General features: G+C 60.7%; 6 protein-coding genes across 6 annotated transcripts; all 6 read left to right on the top strand.

Moving 5' to 3' along the window:
- Nucleotides 1-481: 481 nt before the first annotated feature.
- LINJ_22_1150 (hypothetical protein, unknown function) lies at nucleotides 482-2,257 on the top strand (the record flags this gene model as incomplete). The annotated part of the gene is made up of 1 exon (XM_001465602.1): nucleotides 482-2,257. One exon carries the CDS (start codon nucleotides 482-484, stop codon nucleotides 2,255-2,257), a length of 1,776 nt encoding a protein of 591 aa, XP_001465639.1.
- Nucleotides 2,258-3,438: 1,181 nt separating this feature from the next.
- Nucleotides 3,439-6,867, top strand: LINJ_22_1140 (conserved hypothetical protein; the record flags this gene model as incomplete). Its single annotated transcript, XM_001465601.1, has 1 exon — nucleotides 3,439-6,867. One exon carries the CDS (start codon nucleotides 3,439-3,441, stop codon nucleotides 6,865-6,867), a length of 3,429 nt encoding a protein of 1,142 aa, XP_001465638.1.
- Nucleotides 6,868-13,130: 6,263 nt separating this feature from the next.
- ATG12 (putative ATG12/APG12) lies at nucleotides 13,131-13,727 on the top strand (the record flags this gene model as incomplete). The annotated part of the gene is made up of 1 exon (XM_003392453.1): nucleotides 13,131-13,727. The coding sequence occupies one exon, from the start codon at nucleotides 13,131-13,133 to the stop codon at nucleotides 13,725-13,727; it is 597 nt and encodes a 198-aa protein (XP_003392501.1).
- A 1,523-nt stretch (nucleotides 13,728-15,250) lies between these two features.
- LINJ_22_1110 (putative ribonucleoside-diphosphate reductase small chain) lies at nucleotides 15,251-16,429 on the top strand (the record flags this gene model as incomplete). The annotated part of the gene is made up of 1 exon (XM_003392452.1): nucleotides 15,251-16,429. One exon carries the CDS (start codon nucleotides 15,251-15,253, stop codon nucleotides 16,427-16,429), a length of 1,179 nt encoding a protein of 392 aa, XP_003392500.1.
- Nucleotides 16,430-18,807: 2,378 nt separating this feature from the next.
- On the top strand, nucleotides 18,808-19,980 carry LINJ_22_1100 (hypothetical protein, unknown function; the record flags this gene model as incomplete). The annotated part of the gene is made up of 1 exon (XM_003392451.1): nucleotides 18,808-19,980. One exon carries the CDS (start codon nucleotides 18,808-18,810, stop codon nucleotides 19,978-19,980), a length of 1,173 nt encoding a protein of 390 aa, XP_003392499.1.
- Nucleotides 19,981-21,339: 1,359 nt separating this feature from the next.
- On the top strand, nucleotides 21,340-22,578 carry LINJ_22_1090 (conserved hypothetical protein; the record flags this gene model as incomplete). Its single annotated transcript, XM_003392450.1, has 1 exon — nucleotides 21,340-22,578. One exon carries the CDS (start codon nucleotides 21,340-21,342, stop codon nucleotides 22,576-22,578), a length of 1,239 nt encoding a protein of 412 aa, XP_003392498.1.
- Nucleotides 22,579-23,608: the final 1,030 nt, after the last annotated feature.

Raw genomic sequence — 23,608 nt, 5'->3', positions numbered from 1 at the left:
CAGCAGCTCGATCAGTGAGGCTGAATGTAGTGGGGAGATTCGCGGCGCGCTCGAGGATCAACTAGAGGATGCTGCAAGGGAGATCCGGGAACTCCGAGAGCAGTTGGCCGTCGCGCAGGTTCGTCGAGAGGCGCTGGATGCCGAGCTCGCTGACCTGAGGGAGCAGCTGCGTGAGGCGGAGGAGCGCGCGAGGGACGTGGAGGCGCAGCAGTGCGACAGGGACGCCGAGGTGGCTGACCTGAGGGAGCAGCTGCGTGAGGCGGAGGAGCGCGCGAGGGACGTGGAGGCGCAGCAGTGCGACAGGGACGCCGAGCTCGCTGACCTGAGGGAGCAGCTGCGTGAGGCGGAGGAGCGCACGAGGGACGTGGAGGCGCAGCAGTGCGACAGGGACGCCGAGGTGGCTGACCTGAGGGAGCAGCTGCGTGAGGCGGAGGAGCGCGCGAGGGACGTGGAGGCGCAGCAGTGCGACAGGGACGCCGAGATGGAGCGTGTGAAGGAGCTGCTGAGCGGAGCGATGCGAGAGGCGGCAGCCAGTAGCGAAATTTGTAGGTTGCTGGAGAAGCAAGTGGAGGAAGCGACGAGGGACGTTGGTTTGCTGAGGGAGCAGTTGGCCGTGGCGCAGGTTCGACGAGAGGCGCTGGGTGACGAGTGCGCTGAGCTGCAGCAGCAACTCCTCGATGTGGAGAGTGTTCGGGAAGCGAGTGTATGGAAGGGTCGGGAGGCGTTGGAAGACCTTGCGATTAAGCACTCTGGCAAGGACGCTGAGATAGCTGAGCTGACTGAGCAGCTGCGCAGAGCTGCGGAGGAGATTGAAGAGCTGAACTTTTACGATCAGCGCCGGAAGAAGAGTGGCAATGGTGAGGCTGTCGTGACAGTGCATTCAGTGAGGTTGCCAGGAGAGGACTGGAGTGTCGTCGTACAGGAGCACCCTGAGGCGCTTCGCGAGGCTTTCATCGCAGATGTGAGCCACGCATGTCACGTCACCCGCGGCGATGTGGAGCACATAGCGTTTGGGATGGGGAGCCTTTTGGCGACGGTGAGAGTACAGCACGACGCTGATGCCACCATGATGGAGATGGACCGCCGCTTGCAGGAGTACGACTACCCCTTGACGATGGAGCTGTACCGGGTGCGCCACGGACCAAAGCGCGGAGCCGATGCGGCGCTTGCGACCCTCGCCAAGCGAGACACGGAGCTCGCTGAGTTACATCGCCGACTGTGCGATTTGGAGGAGGAGACTTCTGCTTCGCGACGGCGTTGTGGAGTGCTTGTCGGAGCGATGCAGAGGTGCGAGTCAGTTGGTGACAGTGATTTGGTGAGGAGCGATGCGGGGGGTTTAAGTGATGCGCGTGAAGGTGTCGCGCTGTCGGTGGCGGCAGATGTTGCCCATGTGGAAGGTGTGATCCTAGTGATCACGTCAGAGGAATCGCAGAGGGCGGAGCTGTGGCGCCGAATGTTGGAGGAAGCGCTGTGCTTGTCGGAGACGTGGACAGGGCTGCTCGTTGTTTCGTACGAGGAGCGTTTAAGAGCTGTAGAGCAGGATCATGAGCTTACTTCAATGGAGTGTACCGACATGCTGGAGAGGCTGGAGGAGTTCGTGAACTTGCTGGAGGCGGCCCGGGCGGCAGAGAGGGCTGCTGTAGACTCTCGCGACGACTGCGAGCGCGAGCTGCGTGCACTTCAGGATCGATATGATCGTGAGGTGGCCGCGAACCAGCGACTTTTTCTGCAGCGCGAGGGAAGAGCGGCTGACAGGGTATCAGGTACCCCTTCGTGGGCTGCACATGATGAAGACAGCGGTGCGCAGCGTGGCAGTAGTATTGACGACAGTCTGAGCGAGCCTGACCACGGCGATGATGGCGGCGGTCGTTCTCAGCCCGTGTCGCGTACTGCCCGGGACACCACCTCCGAAGGGTTGAGGGAGCAGTTGGAGCAACTCAAGCGCGAAAAGGAGGCACTTATGGAGGAGCTAGAAGCGAAGGGTATGCGCTACCGCGATGCGCTGGCGCTGCTGAATGAACACATCAGTCAGCTCATGGAAGAGCTCAGCTTGCATCTGCGCGATGGTGTGACGTCGGCCAACAATGCCCGCGCGCTGCTACTTGAGATTGCCGAGCTGCGGGCGGCACAGGAGCGGACCGGCGCTTTGGCCAAAGGCGGCAACGCGAATCGCAGCAGCGGTGAGCCCTCCGTAGGTGGCCGTGGATCTGCTCTCTGGGGTGGCGGTAGCAGCGGCGCCTTCGCACCTCTTCGTTAGCATTCAAACTCTATCGACGTTCTCATTTTCTTTGGATCGATATAGGCGAATACGCATGTGTGTGCGTGGGCACCGACACGTGCCCACGCTGGTCAATAGTTTTTTTGCTCTCCTTTCTTGGCGGGAGGTTGTCGGACCGCGGTACTTGTCGCTGTGCTGGTCTCCACGCTGGAGCGTGAGGAGGACGCTTGCCCGTCCGATTACCTGCCACCCGCTCAGACATTCTCTTCAGCTGTCTTGCCCACCCCCCTTCGCCCCTTCCTCCTTTTTCCGCTCCTTGCATGAGCCTGCTTGCGTCTGCGTTGGGTTCTGCCGATCACCTGCAAGCGCACACTGCTATGAGCGCAGTGATGAATGGAAAACATTAGCTCTTGGCGGACTTGAGCGTGCGCGATGCTGAGAGTGTGTGGCGGGTGCGAGGGTTCTTCATCTTCCTTTCTCTCTGCGATTGCCTATACATTTGCTATAGGTGAAGCCTCTCCTGCTTGGTTGAAGGGATGAGGGTGATGTGGGCCCGCCTGCGAACGGCGATGCGCACCTTCTTGCCTTCCTCTTCACCATCTCCCTCCCTCGCACTCTGAGCATGTGATCTTAGGATCCGGCTTCTCCCGCCATGCAGGCGCGTGCGAGCAGCGCGCTTCTTCATGGCCTTCAAGGGGGTGTGCGGCTATACCTGTGGTTGTTTGTGTGCACAACTTTTTTCACTCGCTCAATCATCTCCCCTTCTTTTCCCTGCACACACACATACACATGTATGTATGCATGCATAAGCAGTTACTCACACGGAATCTGCACCATCTCCCATGCGTGGCGGGGACGCATGGGTTAGATCAAAAAGCACAAACAAGAACATCAAAACTTAGGCACGCGAGAGGGAAAGGAAGAGACAACCAACACGCGCAACGAAATAGGAAAAGCGCCGACACCCGCAGGAGGGAGGAGGCGCGACGACAATTCCTTGCCCCTTCCCCCCTTCCCCCTGCTTGTACATCTACTGAGTGTTTTCAGCCCTAGCCCCTCCCCTTCCCCATGGTATGCATAGAAAACTGAAGTACACACACACACACACACACACACACACACATAACGCGTGCTCGCAAGTCTCGTGAGCGCGCGCACACTTGAACAGCAACGCCACCTCCCTTGCAGCAGAAGATCGTCAGCTCTAGACACCAGCTAGTATGGTCGGATCCACAAGTGACAGCAGCATGAGCCATGGCAGTTGCGGTCACAAACGTAGCGTGGAGATGGTGCAGACGCGTGAGCTGAATGCAAGTGGTCGCATACGCCGCGCCTGTCCAAGTGCTCCGCAGCTTCGCCGTTGGGGGCAAACTCCTTTCAGCGTAGACACGTCGATTGCCAATCAAAGCATTTCGCTCCGTGCATCGGCGTCTGACGCATCTGCGCGCCGCCCCTCCTCTCCCAACACCACCTCAGTGTCTCCACTCGCCCGCGGCGATGTCATGCGCCGCCCCAGGGCTGCCGTCGTGCGTGCACCCGCGTCAGAGGGGCGTCTCGAAGGCCGAAGTCTAACTAATCCCTCAGCATTGCAACCAGAGTCGTTTGGGCCCACTCCACAAACCGTCGACGACGCACATATGGTGAACAATAAGGGCGGGAGCACGGAGGAGCTGTCGTGCGATGCGGCGGCCCATGGTCAGCACTCGGCTTCTGCATCTCCTGTTGTGCAGATGCCGGCGGCGGCGCCGCCTCGGGCCGCCACGGTGCCAGTCAAAGCAGAAGCGAGGACATACCACGTGAATGAGACAGAGGCGGTGGGGCGTGGAGATGACGAGTCGACTCGCACACATCTGCGGGAGCCTTGGATGCCTTCGTCCACCCTCCGATCCCCAGCAGCAGCGGTACCGCTGCAGCCAGTCGCCCCACCCCCGCCAACCCCCCTCCCCATCGCTTCCCGCTCTTCTGCGCCATCGCCTTCAGCAGTAGTGCTCCTGCCGCAGCACCCGCGTGAAGGCAGCAACGCTGCTTCCCGAGAGCCGCCATCGTCGTCGTCGCCATCACCGTCACGCCTGCGGCATTTGCCGCAGGCTACACCAGTGCGAGGTCACAGCGGGAGCCAGGTTGCTGAGGCCGTCCAAGACACCAGCAACTGCTCTCCGCCGATAGTGTTATGCGCATCATCTGGCACCCCATCAGTGCTCATCACGTCAGTGTCTACCGTCGCCGCAGAAGAGGGCGGCCGACGAACATGGGAGGGAGGTACACGCAGGGCGGCATCTACGTCCGGTGATGTTGTCGGAGAAAGGGATGACGACCTCCCAACGGCGCAATCCAACGCACCTCTCCCGGCCCGAGAGCTGCTAGAGTGCGCCAATGGCGGCCACCTCGTCACCTCCACGGTAGCCGACGTGAGCGCTGTATCGCCGACAACACACGATGAGCGGCGGCGCAGGCTTGCAGATGCGCAGCAGTTGCGTGCCTCAGCGTTCTCTTCCTCCCTGCCCCCATCGTCTATCGTGAGCAGCTCTTGCGGCATGGCGCGTATTCTGCAGCTGCAGGCGCAGGAGGGCTGGAAGGACGGGCTGCGTGCTGCTCTTCAGCAAGACGCGGAGGTGTGGGTGCGGCAAGTGTGCGAGGAGCAGCGACTCCTGCAAGCGCAGCTGAGCGTCACGCAGGCCAGAGCAGCAGCGCTGGCAAAAGACTTGCAGGAGCTTCGTGGCCGTGGATCGTCTTCGGCTTCTGCTCTCCGGCATCAGTCACAACCTGCCGATACCGCGGGCGTGGCGGTTAGCGGAGCTGCAGAGAAGAGCTGCCGGGAGCACACCGCTGCGGAGCGACCGTGTAATGACGATATAAGCGGCAAATCACGCCTTTTTCATCTCGCAGAATTGAGCCCGGAGAGGCCTGCGGCACCGGATGGCGACGACAGAGGTGCGCACACGAGCTCTGCTGCTGATGGCGACACTGCTGCCGCGTTTGGCACCGCCTACACGCATGAGCTGGAGGCTTATGTTCATCTCCTGGAGCAGCATACGCACGTGCTGCACTCAGAAAAGTACCAGCTACAGCTGCGGCTTGACCGGCGAACCAGTCAGCTTGCTTCATCCCAGCAGCGCTACCTGCAGCGCTACGCCAGACTTCTGCAGGAACAGTCAGTGCTAGAGCGCGACTATCGCAAAGCCACGGAAGACGTGGAGCAGTTAGTGGGAATGTTGGTGGTGGCTCGCGCTGCCGAACGCGCTGCCATGCGAAGAGCGGAGGAGTTTGAATCGGCACTGGAGGAGTCAGAGCTGCGCGCCGAGGCGCTAGCGGCCGCACTGCACCCGCAGGCGAAGGAGAACTGCGGTGATTACATCGAGGGGGGCACCGGCAGCGTCAATCCCATCTCCGACCCCATCGCTGTTGGGTCTAATGGCAGCGAGAGCCTGCGTTGCCCGTCCGGCCACGCCTCCGCTCTACCACCAAGCAGCGCCTTTGCGTCGTTCACAGAGCACAATGAGACAGACAGGAGTATCATGGTAATCGATGCGCTCGCTGCGGCGTCTGGCAGGCCTTCGGTGGAGCGTCCCCGTGTGCTGGCATGGCGCTCCATGAGCGCGTCCTCCTCCATGTACCCGCCTTTGTCGCCAGGCGCGTCGTCGCTAACTGCGGAGTCGACTTCGTGGACGCCTGTGCGGGCTCCGACAACTGCTGTCGGATGTGAGTGCGGTCGCGAGGCCGAGCCCCCGTGGGGCCGCAGCGCCTATTCATTTTCCGCCGTGCCACTGTCTGCAGAGCCGTCCCCCATGCGCACGGCAGCAGACGTGGAGAGAAACGGTGCAGTGGGCGGCTGCTCTCCGGAGGTCTGCGTTGCTGCGAGGTTGGCATTGCGCGAGGCGGGCATACCTTCTCTGCCGCAACGCGCCCTCTCGCAGGCCGCTACCGCCCCTCCCACGCTCACGCCGTTGCCCATTCCAGACGCGATGGAGAATGCAGGCACGGCGACCGTGGCCTCGCGCGGGCCAGCGTCTTCACAGAGACTCAGTCGTGAAGACAGCAGTGACGGCGTCTCTGCCTTTACGGCGCTGACAGTGGCACCTGCATCTGTGGAGCACGCGGGGGCGCGAAACACTTCCATTAGCGCATCGACGAGCCTGATGAGTGCCAACACTTTCGTTTGCACCCCCCTCATTTCTACCATCACGACAACGCTGACGCCGCGCACGCTGGCGCGCCAGCGCCGCCATGTCCAGAACCAGATTAGGGAGCTCCGTGGCGGCGCGGCGGAGGGAGGGGACCACAGCACTGCCGACGAGCATCAGCTGCTGCAGTTCCGCTGTACGCTGCTCGAGCTGGAGCTACAGGCGAAGGAGACAGCGCACAAGGCGGAGAAGGAGGCGTGGGAGGCGGCGGTTCATCACGCGGAGGGCGTCGCAGGTGCCATGGGCGAGGTCGAGGCCCGTGTGAGGCAGGCCGTCGCCGCCTCGGAGAAGGCCGGGCACCTATTGCATGAAATGAGCCGACTATGGAGCCATTCCCTTGCTCTAGACGAGGACGACATCAGTGACGATGGTGGCGAGGCAGCAGCGAGTGCAACGAGGCTTCCGGTGATGGATGAGGAGCAGACCTTTTACCCCCAGCGCTCTCGCGACGAGACCCCGCTGTACTGACGGCAACACCAGCAGCCGAACCCGTCTAGTGTCAGCAGTTGACGTGGTGGCCATCGAAGTCGCAGAGCGGCAGGAAAGCTCAATGAGAGGGAGGGGGTGTCGACGCGTCTGCTGCCTGAAGACGATGAGCGCAGCCCCGAGGACCAAGCACTTCTTTGTATGTATGCGCCGTCCCATCACTGCAATTCCGAATACGCAAGCCTACACGCAGACACCCACTTATGCACAGGACCAAACGCGCGCGCGATACGCCTCGTGTTGTGCCTCCGTCACCTGTGCCCCTGACCTTGGCAATCCTGCTCTCCGTCCGGTGTGGAGTCCTTCCCAAGTCGCGATCTTCCTCCCTTCGTACTCTTGCCTCCGTCTTTCAGCAGGCCAGTTTGATGGAGACGAGCGTGGGAGTACGGCAATGCAACAGCTGCCAGCGTTGCTTTCCTCCCTCTTGCGCGCTCTCTTACTTGCTTCGTTTTTAATACTGTGTTGCCTTCTCCCGCGCATTCATGCGATGATACGGGCCGACCACGGGCCAGCAGCAGCAGCGGGCGTCAAGCGCGTCTCACTCTCGCGCTCTTCGTCTCTGTGCGCGTGCTCCACAAATACAAAACTACAGTGCCTGGAGTTTTGTATTTGTCTGCGCGCTTCATTCTCTGTACCTGTGGACGGCCACAAGCAACTATACCAGGTGGTAGGGAGGCGAAGGAGAGGGAAGGGTTTGTGTGAGGGGGGGGGAAGAGAGGCAGAGACACAGTGGGCTGCGTCTGCATTGACGCGCACACATCTACACGATTAGCCGAAGCAGCGACATGCAGCCGTCTTCTCTTGTTCTTCCACCCCTCGGCTTTTGGGCTTGGGGCCATCAGTGGAGGATGCGCCTGTTCGGTGCCCGTTGCCTCTCCGTCTCACCCCTCCGTTGCAAGGGTCTCTCTCTGTCTTCTACTCTGCCAGCGCAGATCTCTTTGCGTGATGCTGCGCCGGTGATCCGCCGTCCCCTCCAACTACTGCAAACTCGGCGGTGCTCCTCTGACGTATTTCCTATTCGCCTGTTTGCATCCCTCAGCACCACTATCGTTCCCTTTGCTGCTGTGCGCGTGACTGTGCTCGCGTGCAGTGGTGGGAGGCGTAGTGCAGCGGCGCTCGGGTGCCGCTCATGGATGACCTCTTTGCGGTCTTCCACCTCTTTTCTCTTCCTCCCACTCCTTATGTGTGCCCACCCTCTCCCATCACACTCTCACCCGTCGTTTCGCCTTTCCTGCCTTCTCTTCTCCCGCACCCGCATCTGTAGAGCCGACATACACATTATTTGTTGGCGATACCCGTCGTCGGGGCGAGAGCGGAGCGCCCTCGTGCACACGGACACGTAGAGACGCAGTTGCTCTGCCTGCTTGTCTGTCTTCGCATAACTGCACCATCGTCATCTCTGTTGTGGCCACCCCGCGCCCTCTCACTGGTCGGCCATCATCATCAGCATCACACACACACCCACACCTGTGTTTGCTTTGATGTTGTGTGATGCCTGCCGACAGACGCTTTTTCTTTTAAGGCCCTTTTCGCGTTGTGCCTGCGTGTGGCTCACAACCGAGGTTGCGCCTTATGCTGCGAATGTTCTTTGGCTCGTCTTTAAAGTTGCACAGGGGTGTGTGTGCCGCCGCTCGACCGCATCACACGCTGCGACATGAAGGAGAATAACCGGCTGGAGTGAATGGTGGCGGCGGCTCGTTGCCGAGGGCTGCTTCGCGCTGTCTGCTCTCGCATGACCTCCTGTGACTCCTCGAGTAATACCCGATGAGCTTATCGACACATCGACACACACTCGCTCTTCTTCTTTCATCTAATGCACGCCATTGAGCGTGTGTGTGTGTTGGTATTCGCCAAGTCGCTTGTTCTTCGCCGCTCGTCTTCCCAATGCCTTCACCTCGTCCCCCCCCTCCCCCAGCTCACCCAGCACCTTGTGCGTTATCCTCATTGAGGTTTTCTCTGTCTCTAGCGTTCCACGCAAGTAGGTGTGGCATTCTGCTGATTGCTGGTGATATGTGTTTGTGCTTCATCTTTATTCTTTTTTGTTTAAGTGAAGGGGACGAGGTGGTGGCTGAAGTTGCGAGCCGTAGCTGTTTGCATGCCGGCGGTCTCTCCCTTTCACCGCCTTCATCATCGCGCCTGCCGTTTGCGACGGAGCGGATTGGTGGCTCGCCGTGATACCGCGCAGCCGCATCGCAGGCGCACATGCGCACACATCCACGCATGCGCCCTCCCGTTTGATTCGTGTTTTACTGCACCCTCCCTGAAGACGGCCGGACGCACGCCTCAGCGCGCGGCACCACGGGGTCCAGCACCCCTTCCACTCTGTGTGCGGAGGCCACGCAGCCCCCCTTATCCCTGCCACTGCCGGCCGGCGTGTGGTGGGGACAGGGCCAGGCACCCGTGTCGTGGGGGAGGTGGATGCAATGAATCACTGCTGATGTCGGCGGCGACGTCGTGGACGGTGTTGCGTGGGCGATACCTGCGACCGTGAGCACGCTTGCACGGCCCATATGAGGGGCAGAGTGGCAGCGTGACTCGAGCGTATCCCACCCCTCGGCCATGACTGCCTCCCGGTGGGGAGTCTGGGCCACGGCGAGAGATGCGCCAGGTGGTGGCCAGCCCAATGGGGGAGCGGCTGTGGGGCGACGTGCGAAGCGGTGAGGGGGGCGGGTGGGGGTTGAGGGGCCGAGCGCATGCGGAGCCGACTGCGTCGGCGCATTTGCTGCCGCGTGCGCGCGTGTGTGCGTGTGCGGCCGCTTCGCACCACGCGACGGTGCCTGTGACGGGGCCATCGCCGGGGGAGGGGAGAGGGGGCGGAGAGTGGTGGAGTGGAGCTGCGGACATGTTGTGTGGCAGAGAGGGGGGCTTGTGAACAACATGTCTTTGCTTTTCTTGCCCTGCGTAGTTTTCTTCCGCTGTGCCTTGCCTCGCTGCTGCTACCCTGCTCGCACTGTTTTCTTTGTGTGTGATGGCCTAGCCTCCGTAAGGTCGACGTGCTCGACGTTCGACTGCATGCGTTGGTGTGCTTCATCAGCTTTCACGGCGACAGCGGCGGAAACTGTCCTCTCTGTGAATGTTGCGTTGCGTGGCTTTGTGTCTGGCCTCGCGTTGCGCGCGGTGGAGTGCCACACATGCTTGCCAACACAGGAACGTCCCTCTCCCCCGAAAAAAAAAAACGTAGTAAAACCCGGGAAAAGCGTACGCAGCAGCGTGCATCGTAAGTGGAGAATGCGGCCTGCGACTCACTCGGAGGCATTTGGCGCCCCCCCCCCGTTGCACCAGCGCAGGGAGATCCGGGAGTTGCTCTACACGTGCGCGCTTGGCAGCTTTGGCGGGTGCGTGCGGTATAGTCTCTCTTCGACGCGGGGTTCTCACAGACGATGGCAGCCACCGCATCGGGGCGATGCCGGGGCCAGCTTACGCCTGAGCAACTGCCCAGGAATGTCGAGAGTGCGTAGGGAGAGACGGGGCGAAAGAGCGAAACGAACGATTTGTGCCGCCGCGTCCGTTCCACCACGAACACGTCAGAAGCTCTACACGCGTGCGCAACCACGGCCTCCCTACCTCTGCTGCTCACTGCGGCTATGTCCAGGAACCGCGTCAACCAGCACCGTTGGGCGCCGTTAAGGCCCACTGCATACGGTTCAGGCTAGGTCCAGGCTTACACTCCACATCACCGCGACGCAGCTAAAGCAGAAAAGCAGTAGGCGGATGCGTACATTTGCTGAATCGCCGACACGATTCGTAGTGAGCTGGCCCAAGCGTGATCATCACCGCAAGCCACTTCAGCACCGCGCCAGCCCAGACCTGTCCGCCGGCACCAAAAGTCCGCAGCCGTACCCGAGGGCAGGCTGTGCAGGCCCTTGGCGCCCCCAGGGAATGGTCACTGAACCCTGATACCACACTGAGGTGGCCGGCATCATCAGGATGAGAAGGAAAGGGACCAAACATCACAGGGCATCGCCGCTGACGGGAATGCACAGGCGCAGAGCCGTGAGTGACAGGTCTGCATGACCCTTTCTTTTTTTCACCTGCTCAAGCGACCTTCTTTCGTTGCACCCAGGAGAACTGCATCCTTTGCGTGTCCGCCTCGTCGCCTCTCCTCATCGCACCAGCCTGCTGGTTTGTAGGGCGTGTGCCACGCCCAACGTACTTTGCTCATCGACGTATTGGACTCTGCACGCGTACATGCATGTATATGTATCGATGCAGTGACCTCGTGTCTTGCACATCCCTCTCTCTCTCGTATCAGGTCCAACGGGCACTCCGTGGAGACTGGCGGAGCTTCTGAACCGACTCCGCCCAACTTCACCGTGTTGTCGACACCACCGCCACCGCAGCTGAAGGAGGGATGGGAGTGACGAGACCACTCACTGTTCCCTGAGGTGTCTGTGTGCATGTGCGCTGGAGAGCCGGCGTCCATCGCCGCTGGCTTCTTTCTTCTGATGAACACGTATATGCACACGCTGAGAGGTTTCTCATCCCCTCTCCTGGCGGTGTACAGCTTGCTCAGGCTCGGCTGTGAAGCCACACTCACGCGCACTAAAAATGAAAACAGCAACATGGAGCACATGTTATGCGCTGTGTTGACCGCACGTGTCCCCGCCTCTTCTGTTCGTGCTCCGCCTCCTTCCTATTTCTTCACGCCTGTTGCGGCTGGTGCGGAGGCCTCTGTCGCAGCCCTCTTGCTTGTTACGCTCTGCGGCGAAACGCGCCCTGCCTTGCTCTGTCGTGAAACACTTCGTGAACGGCACGCACACATCGCAAACAACATCAACGCAAAAGGGAGGCTCAGGCGATGATCACCGTAGGCGAGTCTGAAGGAAACGAAAAGAGGACATCGCCGGCGGTGGGCGCCAAGAACCTGCTGGAGCCAGACTGGCGGAGGGGGGGGCGGCTGGCTGGCTAGCGGAAGGAAGAAAGCACCTGGAGAAGGAATAGGCAAGGTGGGGTTGGGGGTCAGGAAAGTGCCATGCCCTCTCCCCTCCTCCTCCTCTTCCCTCCTTCCTTCTCCTCGCACCTGTTGCTCAGCGCCTCAAGAACGCCCAGCAGTTGCGTTCTTGCTTTGGTGCATGTGCGCACAAGAAGAGCAACAACGGAAGGAAAACGAAAGACACTTCAGGAAAGGATGGCCAGCACGTAACTTGGCGCTCTACCATGCTTGTGCCGTGCTTCTCTGGGGTGCTCTCCTCACCTTCTTTGGGCTCTCAACCTCCATTCCGTCCCGTCCCGCCCCGGTCCCACCGCCTTTCTCGTCACTCATTTTACTTGTCACTTCCTCTCCTCTCTCACACTTCGCGTGTCTCTCCCGACGCCCACGTTTGCCCCAAAGCCGCAGCTCTAGAGCGGCTTGTTCTTGTCTCACCAGCCGCACCTCTCCTATCCCGTTCTTGCTTGTTCTTTCCATCATCGGCCTCCAGAAGGCTTTCCTTCTCCTTGCCCCTCTCTCGTTCTCCTTGGCTGTATCCTCGGGAGGGCCGCAGTTCTTCCGCCCTTCTTTCCCCAGCGAGAGGTCTGCTTCACTGCGTGAGAAGCCTTTTTTTTGGGGGGGGGCACTTGCTCTCTCACTTATACATACGTAGGGAGACCTTCTATCACTCCCTCCGCCGACACAGTCGACGCTTCCTCGCCTTCTACACGTTGAGCGGTCCTTTCCTCTGAGACGAATCTGTTTCTGTGCCCCTTGTGCGTAGATGCCACGTGTAGGCGACGGGCGCACCTCGCTGGGCGACGCCGCTCCACCACATTCACCGTCGCCACCGCCCTCCTCCTCATCCTTCTCATCCGCGCCTTATGTGTCGCCGTGCGAGTGTGGCGACGACGCGGAGGACGACGGCCACCGCCAGAGCGGGAGCAGGGCCGTCTCCTCCACTTTCTCCCGAACGAGTCTACAGAAAACAAAGGACGAGGCAGTGATATCCTCCGACAAGAGCCCCCGGGCCCTCTCACCCATGGACTCCTTCTCATGCAGCGCCACGACCAGCAGCACACGCCGACCCTCTCTGCAAGGCGCGATGCAAGAGCAGACGGGAGCGAGGAAGCTTAGCCAGTCCACTGTATCTGGCTCAGCACCATCTTCTGACGCAGCCGCGTGCCCGAAAGGGCATACCCAAACTTCCGCTAGCGTCGCGGTATCGCGCGGACGAGGCCTTCATGCATTGCAGAGCCCCTCGCCAACGCTGACGCCGCCGCGCCTCGCGCCATCCGTGTCATCGCCACTCACGACTTCGTCACAACTCACTAGCATGCACGCGCCACCAAAGCCGCCGCCGCCACCTCGCACCCACTACCAGTACATGCACTCCTTCGAATGCCGCTGCCTGCTATCCAAGAAAATGCTAAGGCTATACGGCGCTGGCACGGTTCCAGTCATTGTAGAGCCGACGGAGAGCCATCTGCGGCTGTCTCCGTCGCCGCCCTCCCTGCACGGGGATTCCAAGTCGTCCGCTGGTTCAGCAGGCAGTTTCGGTGGCTACGCACGGAACGGGCAGCTCTCCTCCAGTGGCCGCTCCGGTGCGGGTGTCACGGCGTCCTCGGCCGCATCAGCCTTCACCTCCCCCTCAGCGAAGAGTACACTCAAGTGCATCTTGCCGCGCTCCAAGTCCGTTGCGGAGGTAATTCTGACTTTGCGAGGTCGCCTCGCCTTGGACAGCTGCCAGTCGTTGTTTCTCTCCGTTGGAGAGAATGACGTGCTCGTGCCTGGAAATTCGCTTCTCGGCGACCTCTACGAGCGCTACCGCAACCCCGACGGTTTCCTGTACCTTGGCTACTTGCTGGAAAACACCTTCGGCGGAGACGTGCGCTCTGCCGCTGTAGAAGCCTCCGTTCATACTGTGAGGTGACGGGTGCAGCGGTGATGGCAGTCTGTTAGGGGAGGGTCTGTGGGTGCATGCACACGCGCGCTGTGTGTGGTTTGGTGGCGTTTCTGTTGGCTGTTCTCTCTGGCGCGTTGTCTCGACCCCTCTTTTCGCGTGTCTCCGGCGAGGCAACGCGAGAAAAGCGCCTCCGCTTCGTTTCTCTTTAGGCGTGCGTGCGTGTGTGCTGCATTCGGATGTTGTACGCGCTGGCGTTCATTTTCTTTCTCCCTCCTTGCCATGTGATGCCCTCACAAGGCTGTCACTGCACACGTCTGCTTCGCACCCGTGCGTCTCTTGTATCCCGAGAGATGCACAGGTGCGCGTCGCCAGCGTGTTGTCGAGCGTACATACTCCTCCTCTGTCTTCCCTCGCTCGTTTGCCTGTCGATTCTGCAACGCACTAGCGAGAGTAAGAGCAGTGCGCGCATTTTAGTGTGGGCGACTCGTGAGGGGGGTGGCAGCCGCGGCTGGCACCTTGCCAATGAAGCTGGTCTGCATACATGCAGCCCGCGTGCATGTGTGCTTGTCTCGTGCCAGTTTCGTCATGCTGATTCGTCTTTCACTCTTTGGACTCCTCTCTCGTGCCTCCCCCCGTCCTCGTCTTCTCTCGCGTGGGCTCCCTGCTCAGCACGTCACTGGGTTGCGTGGCCGTCGGACTGTGGTACCACTTTGTTGGTGTACCTGTCCGGGGACGCCACCAACGACGTGTCTGCGTGCTTGTCTATGTGCGAGGTGGTTGGTATGTGGTTCGCTGCTGGCGCTCAGCAGCACGGCAAGGCATGGGTTTCACGCACGAGTGTCTCGAGAGCATCCACAAAACAATTCGAACGAAAAAGCGGAAGGAAAAGGGGGGCTGAGGGAGGTGCGCAAAAAAAAATCTAGATGTCTGGCGCGCGCACGCTTCCGCCCGACGGTGCGTAATGGTCGCTACAAGAGGCGCGTATAGACATGATCCCGTCTGAGAAGCGAGGAGACGCAACGGCAACAAGAGGACGATCTCCTGCGCGAGCCTTGCAGCGACTCAGCAGCGCGCATCTCCCTTTTAGATCGCCTTTCTGGGATTATGCGCGCTGCTGAGTCGCGCAGCGATGATATCCATACCGGTCACTGTCATCATCACATCAGCGGAAGCGCACACTCTTCAGGTTGTCTGCGTCGCCTTTTGCTCACTTCAAGGCTGTTTCTTCTTTTTCTCGGCTACTCTACTCCTCCCCTTTCCTCATCCGCCGCGGCGCTTGCATGTCCTTAATCCGCGACAGCTGACATCACCGTCAATTCGCCTTTCTCACTAACACGAACTCCTACCTTCCTCCTCCCACCCCCCACACAAGCCCACAAACCATTCTACCACAGGCTGTGCGTGCGCGCTCACATCCATAGAGGTAGCACATCACCATCACACGCCCATATACACAAGCCATCACCACCATAGAGAAAGAGGAAGGCACTCACGCCCGCAGGTTTACCTAACCAACCATCCACCACCCCGAACCCGATCTCGAGCGAGAGATGTCCGGCGAGCCGACGGCGATGGATGCGTGCGCTGCGCCTGCGAAGCGTGCGCGGACGGAGGAGGCGGAGACGGAGGTTGCGCGGCCGTCCGGCGAGGCGGCCGGCGTGCCAAGCCTGTCGACCGCGGAGGATCTCGTCATGAAACCGGTTGCGGCTGGCACCGAGGTACTGACGGCGGACAAGGTTGCCAAGGGGACGAATGCCGAGGAGGAGCCGCTGCAGCAGGAGAACCCGCTCCGCTACGTCCTCTTCCCAATCCAGTACCATGACATCTGGCGCAAGTACAAGGAGCAGGAGAGCTGCATCTGGACGGTGGAGGAGATCGACCTGGGCAACGACATGAAGGACTGGGCAACGCTGAACGACGGGGAGCGGCACTTCATCAAGCACGTGCTTGCCTTCTTCGCCGGCAGCGACGGCATAGTCATCGAGAATCTTGCGCAGCGCTTCATGAGCGACGTGAAGGTGCCAGAGGCGCGCGCGTTCTACGGGTTCCAGCTGATGATGGAGAACATCCACTCGGAGACGTACTCTGTGCTGCTGGACACGTACATCACGGACAGCGAGGAGAAGCTGCGACTGTTGCACGCAATACAGACGATCCCGTGCATCCAAAAGAAGGCGGAGTGGGCTGTGCGGTGGATCGGGAGCAGCGCGAGCTTTCAGGAGCGGCTGATCGGCTTTGCCGCGGTGGAGGGCATTTTCTTTTCCGGGTCGTTCTGCGCGCTGTTCTGGCTGAAGAAGCGCGGTCTGATGCCGGGGCTGACGTTCAGCAACGAGCTCATCTCGCGCGACGAGGGCCTACACACGGACTTCGCATGCCTGCTGTACAACTCGCACATCAAGCACAAGCTGCCGCGCGAGCGCGTGCTGGAGATCATCGTGGATGCGGTGAACATCGAGCGCGAGTTCATCTGCGACGCGCTGCCGGTGCGGCTGATTGGCATGAACGCGGAGCTGATGGCGCAGTACATCGAGTTCGTCGCGGACCGGCTGCTGGTGTCGCTCGGCGAGGAGAAGCACTACCGCTCGACGCAGCCGTTCGACTTCATGGAGATGATCTCGCTGCAGGGCAAAACGAACTTCTTCGAGAAGAAGGTGGGGGAGTACCAGAAGGCTGGCGTGATGAGCACGGAGGGCACGTCGAAGAAGTTCTCCCTCTCGGAGGACTTCTAGGCGACGTCTCTGTGTATGTGCTGCTGCTGCTGCTGTCGCTGCCAAATTCTCCCTGCATTCCATCGCGAGCGCGACGCAATGACGCATGCTGCGCGGGCAGCGTCCGTGCGGGTGCGGCTGCCGCACGCACCTCCTTTTCCCCTTTTCGACTCCTTCACGCGCACGCACACACCACACACACGCTCCGCTCCTCGCGTGCATACACTCGCGTCTTCCATAGATGCAGGCACGGACGCCGCTTCTGCGTATTTTTATTCCCCTTTTTCGTTCTTCCGGAGTCGGTTCCGTACATGAACGTCGCATAACCACGACGTGATTGTTTTGGGATATGCGCGTGTAGCCTTGGCAGTATTTTCTACTCTCCGAACACGCGCGTGAGTGTGACTATGACGTGTGTCTCTCTCTCTATCGGTGAGTTGGTGTATGTGTGTCTTTCCTCCTATGAAGGCTGCCGGCCCCCATCATCGCTGCCGGCACACACGCACACACACCATCAAACTCTGCTTCTTGCCCTTTTCCTTCTTCTCTTCCTGCTCTTCTCGCTTCGGCTGTTGCTTAGCTTCCTCAACCCCCCTCCACCAACAACACGCAGGTATGCGGTTACTCGACAAGGCACACGAACATATCCGGGCGCAGCCACAAGCACGCCAGCACGCGAAGACAGGCAGAGGCACAGCGAGACGCTGGCATGGGCAACGGCTGTGCCCATGCAACACGAACACGCGCACGAGGACGCAACGCCGGCCTCACAGTACTGGCACACCTCTATGACTGTGCAAGCTTGTAAGTCGTCGTGCGTGTGTTTGTTAACGTGTGGTGGCTGGCTGCGAGTGACCCCCCATTCCTCCTTCAGTGTTGTGCACACTGGGAGGCGTTAAGGAGACACGCAGCGGCGCGTATCTCTCTGTCTACCTGTGTGAGTATGCATACGTGTGCCTTTCCGTTTGATTCGTGTTTTACTGCACCCTCCCTGAAGACGGCCGGACGCACGCCTCAGCGCGCGGCACCACGGGGTCCAGCACCCCTTCCACTCTGTGTGCGGAGGCCACGCAGCCCCCCTTATCCCTGCCACTGCCGGCCGGCGTGTGGTGGGGACAGGGCCAGGCACCCGTGTCGTGGGGGAGGTGGATGCAATGAATCACTGCTGATGTCGGCGGCGACGTCGTGGACGGTGTTGCGTGGGCGATACCTGCGACCGTGAGCACGCTTGCACGGCCCATATGAGGGGCAGAGTGGCAGCGTGACTCGAGCGTATCCCACCCCTCGGCCATGACTGCCTCCCGGTGGGGAGTCTGGGCCACGGCGAGAGATGCGCCAGGTGGTGGCCAGCCCAATGGGGGAGCGGCTGTGGGGCGACGTGCGAAGCGGTGAGGGGGGCGGGTGGGGGTTGAGGGGCCGAGCGCATGCGGAGCCGACTGCGTCGGCGCATTTGCTGCCGCGTGCGCGCGTGTGTGCGTGTGCGGCCGCTTCGCACCACGCGACGGTGCCTGTGACGGGGCCATCGCCGGGGGAGGGGAGAGGGGGCGGAGAGTGGTGGAGTGGAGCTGCGGACATGTTGTGTGGCAGAGAGGGGGGCTTGCGGAGAGAAGAATCGAATCTCTTGGCTTTATGTTCGCTGTTACCGCCTCGCTGGTCTTGTGCATATATATATATATATATGCGCGCGTGTCTCGCGGGTCACCGGCGTTTTGCTGAGACGTTCTTTCGGCGGCGCTTCTGGGTCTCTCGCTGAACATGCATAAACGCGTTCTTTTCAGTGCGTGAGTGCCTCTCCGCCTCTGCATGCGCACATCGGCGCAGTACTTGGTTGTGGACCTGAACGTTTCTATTGTACCTGTTAGAGCTCGTGACGCTGCATCGCGCGCATATACGCGAGGCTGCTAACCTGTGTTTTTGCCGTCCCCGCCTTCTCCTTCGCTTCTCTCCATGTCTTCCTCTCCTTCGCTTGTTTTTCCCCGCTGCGCTCATTTTTCTCTCTGCTCACGCGTGCACCCTCATGTGCATGTGGGTGTGTGTGGCTTTTGGCGTTAACTGCTGTCGCCGCGGTATCGCCCGGGGTTGCGCTCACCTGTCCGCTACATGCATTATGTGGGGGGTGTCTCTCTTTCATGCCCTTGCTCTTGCATCCAGAGGGAGGCGCTACACGGAGACAGACACGCCGACTTACTCACATACGCGAAGGGATTACCTCGGGTGCCGGCCACAGAGAAGCACGACCGCCCCGCTCAGTCCGTCACGCACACGCACTAAAACACGGACAAGAGACACACGTTGACGGCTTGGATCGCCGAGTTGCTAGAAGCTCTACGGCACTGAACACCGCCGCGACAGACACGTGAAAGGCAATACGGCTCGGCATACAACCTGAACAGGCCGTAATGGAGTGTTGGTGTACCACGCATCACATCCGCGAATTGCTGGATGAGTTTGTGGTTGAGTTTCTTCGCGCCGAAGCGGCGTCGGCGCCAGTAGAATTGCATCCAGAACTGAAAGGCGTTGATGCTTCCGGTACTCGTGCAACTGCATTCGCGGCGCCGCCTTCAGCACAGGTATACGGCGAGCTTTACAAGCGCGCTGGTGGAGAAGCCTACGCATACCACGCGGGTGAGCTCTTAGAGAAGTCGTCTTTCCAGCCGACCATCGCTGCTCTCCGTGCCTTCTTGCAAGGCAAGAAGGATGCGAAGGCGATGTGGCAGTCGGCGCACCCATACATCGTTGTGCTTGTCGAAGGTGGCCTAGCAGCGTGTGAGCCATGCGAAGCTTCAGCCTCATCCTTGTCGCTCCCACCGCAGCTGCAGCCTGCTGAGCAGCCGCCGACGGAAGCGTCGCTCTCATCCACCGTTCCGTCAGCGCAGAGGGCGGCCTTTTCCGCTATTGTGGTGGCGGCAGCGCAGTCCGTTGCCCGTGGTATTGGCGGGCTCGTGCATTCGTCGATGCCTGCGATGCTGCCCGAGCAGGATGCGGTCGCGCGCCAGCTTCATCGACCGCTGCAGCAGCAACAGCAGAAGAAGTTACTCCAGCAGCTGGAGCGGGACGTAGCGAGCAGGACCGGTGCACCCATGGTGGGCACTGCATCGTTTGCAGGTGGTGGCGGCGCTGCTGCTACTGCTGCGCAGTCCACCCCGGAAGCGGCGTATGCATCAGCGGCCGCGCTGCGCACACCAGTTGTGCTTGTCGGCGAATGGTGGCCCTACACCATCGCGGATGGTCTGGCGGTGGAGGGGCTTCTGGGCTCTCCAGTCGCGGTCTTCTCCGTGTCGATGAACGAGAAGGGCACAGCAGAGGAGAGCAGCGCAGGCAACAACAGCTGTGACTCCTCATGCGGAGCTTCATTAACGCTCTTGCAGCTCGCATCCCGGTGCGGCTCAAACGCGCACGCAGCGCTCTTAGAGTACTACGCCGCCAAGAAGAAGCTGACGGCGCTGACGGTGCCGGCCAGTGTCTGCCGCGCTGTGGCGCAGGAGGCATCGCCGCACGATTTCGAGCCAGGTACGGTGGCAAGGGCAGCTGCGGAGTCGCTGGCAGAGCAGATTGCACGCCATTTGCGTTAGAGCCTTCACCCACCGTAGCGAGGGGTCGGGGCGGCGAGCACGAACGACCATTACAGGAGCTCATACGCCGCCCCTCCCCCCTCGTCACTTCGATGTGCCTTCGTTTTCTTCGCTTTTTCTTCGACACTGCTGCCCCCCCCCCCCCCCCCCCACACACACACACACACACACACCGTGGCGCGCAGACTAGTAAAGCGGCAGCCGAAGAATAGAGAAGCATGATGCACGTCGAGGCGAGGTGGGGGACAGTGTGGCGGTATATCGTGCCACGCGTGCGTGTGACAAGACCTCTTGCGCTTTTTAAAAGCCTTTCTCGATGCGCTCCGAGCCGCTGCTTGCTGCTGCTGCTGTTGGAGGAAATCTGTGATGATAAACGAGGCGTGGTGGGGGCGGCGACATCTCTTGCACCCACAGCGCACGCGTACAGACACGCGGCCGTTGCTGCCGGTGTTGGTGGTGGTGAGTTGTCATCCTCTCCTTTCGTTTTCCGCCGGAATGCGGTGAATCGGTCTTCTTCCTCTCACTTGCTCTTGTACAGAGTGCTCTCAGCCGTGGCCCCCCATGGTGTGTGACACATATACGTGATTGGTGTGTGTGCCAATCTATATGATCGGGCCTTGCTCTACAGTTTGTGGTAACACCAGCCCTTTTTTCGTTTTTCGCTCTCTTCTTCTTTCCCTCCTCCCTTCCCTTTTCATCGCTCCCTCTCCTTCGAGTCGAGTGTACTTGCACGTGCGTATCTGTATGTACATATGTGTCTGCGCGCAGCTGGTCGAGACCGGCGCCGGCATTGGAGCGGTACGGGCTCACACAGTCCCTCGTCTCTTCCTCGCCTTCTTTCCTTGCCAAACGCCAGCGGCCTTAATCAGAGGGTGGGCCATGCCTATCGTGTGCGGCGTGCGCGTGTGGTTGTGTGTGCCACGTCGCACACCAAAGGAAAGAGGGAAGAACACGCACACGCACATGTACGCACAAAACAGTGCAGCTGACGCTCAACTTGCATTTGTGCTTTCGTGTCCACGTACGCGTGCGCGCCACGCAACGTTGTCTACCCATTATCTCTCCCTCTTTCTGTCTACCGATGCCAGCTTCCACTCTGTCGTCCTCCTTCCGTGTACGCGACGTTTCGCCGTACATGACGCCACTGTGTTTCTCATGTCGCCATCTCCGCCTCTCCCCCTGACTCGATCTCTGCCCGCTGCCGCCTTACCTGTCTTCACTGTTTCCGCTTCTGCGCGCTCTCATCGATGTGCTTGACAGCCAGCCCGCCCACCTCCTGTCGGGGCCCCCTTTCACTAGTCTCCTGTCTTTCGTCCTCCCTCCTTCCCTCCGAACTCTAGCAACCACCACATCTCGCCGATGGAGTTTATTCAGTGCGCCTACCTCGGCCAGCATAGCACAGACGGCCGCCGCTACGACGGCCTCGGTCGCTACACCTTCCCGAATGGCGACGTGTACCTCGGCGGAATGCAGGATGGGCAGTTTCACGGTCACGGCGTCGTCTTCTTCCGGAATACACCCGGCAGTGATGATGGCGGCAGCGGCGGCTTACCCGCCCGCGCGAATGTAGCGTCAACTCGCCATCCTCTTCCTCAGGCCAGGGGTGACAAAGGCAGTGTCGACGATGTAGAAGACCGTGCGTTGCAGGCTTTCTTGAACCCAGATCAGACTTCCACCGTATCCACTGCGGGTGCGGGCGAGAGCCCGGTGGCAGTGCAGGACTTTGCGGCCCTTGTGGGCAGCAGCGGTGGTGGCGGCGGCGGCCAGTACCGAGGCGTGTGGGAGCACGGCCGGCACGTGGAGGGCCACTACGTATTCCAGGATGGGCTCGTGTACGGCAGCAGTGGCACAGAGGACATGTTGGCCTACGCGCAGAGGAAGCGTGGCACGTTGTGGACCTACTGCCACGGCAGCGACCGCCGCCTGTGGGAGGAGTACCTGCAGAATGTGGCACCGGTGCTGCCGCACGAAGCGCTCTTGGGCGGGGCACGGCTGCTGCACATTCGCAAAGACGCCATGGCAAAGAAGGAGAGCACCAGCGAGTCTCCGGCCGCGAGCGCGGATGACACGGGTGAGGGCTTGCCCATGGTGCTTCCGCGCGCCTTCGTGCACGCGCGCACGGCGCCGGCGTTTGCGAAGGGACAGCTCACGAGCATTGATGACCCTCGAGTCACGCGCTGGGCCGAGGCCGCCGCGGCCGCGGACGAGAGGAAGGCTGCCTTCCACCTGCAACGACAGAAGCAGGAGCAAGCAGGGTCACCGCCTGCCCGCTCCAGCCGCCGTCCCACAATGGTTGGAGGCGGCGAAAGCGTTGATGCGAGGTCGGAAGCGCCGCTCGAACTAATCGAGTCGGCGATCGCCCTCCAGTTTGCGATGGCCGTGCCCACCGAGGGGCTGCGTGCGGACGGCCGACTCGAAGGCACGGAGGCTGATGTGGTTGGCGCCAAAGATGGGGTTGTGGGGGAGGACGGGGTCTCTGCAGCGGCATTGGTGACGGCACCAGCAGCCCCACAGCCGGCGCTAAACTTGGCAGTGTGCCGAGTTTTGGATGTAGAGGACGTCAACAGAGCGCTTGTGCAAATCGTGGCGGCGCCGTGATGTTGTACAGACGCAGATGCATGCACACACGCAACGCTGGTTGTTTACACAGGCGTTTTGCGGCTTTCCTCCTCCGCCCGTACTCCTCCAGCTTTCACGGCACGACCGCCGAGTTGTTCCTGCGCTTCCTCTCTTGCCCCTTCCTTTGAACTTGCCGATGGCCAATGGGCACAGCCGTGAATGAGGCGCTGCAAAGGGCGTTGCCACAGCACCTCCTATACAGATCGGAGAAGGGCATGAACGCTCATGGCGCGGGGTCGTGCAACCGTCGATGCCCGAACTCGAAAGACGGCCGTCATTGCACGCGTCGCCTCTCCTCTTGCGCTGTCGTTTGACGATGTAATCCAGATGCGCGTGCACCCCGCACGTGCGTACTTTTTCGTGCTTTCTGGCGTCAGCTTGTTGTGCGTGTGAGGGTGTGCCTGCCACCTTCTCTCTCTCTGCTATGCTGATGCGCGCCGATGGCAGTTCAGTGCGCTCCACTGCGCTGCCGTACTCGGCTCTACCCCCTCACGGACAAGCCGACAGACACCCATGCCCATAAACGTTATCTGACATCTGCACATGGGCGAGTAGGGCACCGTCGAGGCTTTCGTGTAAACGCGCAGGCCAGCGGAGATTTGGCATGACCCGAAAACCATCGAATGCCGTCTGCAAGCAACATGCGCGCGCATGTTCACTCGCACCACCACATCGACTCTACCAGCCCAATCACGCCCACGCATGCTTGCGCGCTTGCATAAGTGTGCTCTCTCACGTTGCATGCAGCGACAGGAAGAACACCACCGCTGCGGGAGGTTTTCAGGGTGGGAGAGGGGGGCTCGTATTCTTGCACATCAACCACGTAGTGCGCTGCTCAGCGCACACATGTTTTGCAATGACCTGCACTGCTGCGCAAAGGAAAGGGAGACTCGCCCTATTGTTGCCAATGACGGGCAGTTCTTCAGTGAGGGTGGGAGAAGGTGTGTGTGTGTGTGCGTAAGATGGGTCGAAGGCACGGCCCGTGTGCACTCACTGACATCTTACTTTC

The sequence above is a fragment of the Leishmania infantum genome, chromosome 22, assembly GCF_000002875.2.
Source record: "Leishmania infantum JPCM5 genome chromosome 22".
Lineage (NCBI taxonomy): Eukaryota > Euglenozoa > Kinetoplastea > Trypanosomatida > Trypanosomatidae > Leishmania > Leishmania infantum.
This window is presented reverse-complemented; position numbering and strand designations above follow the sequence as displayed.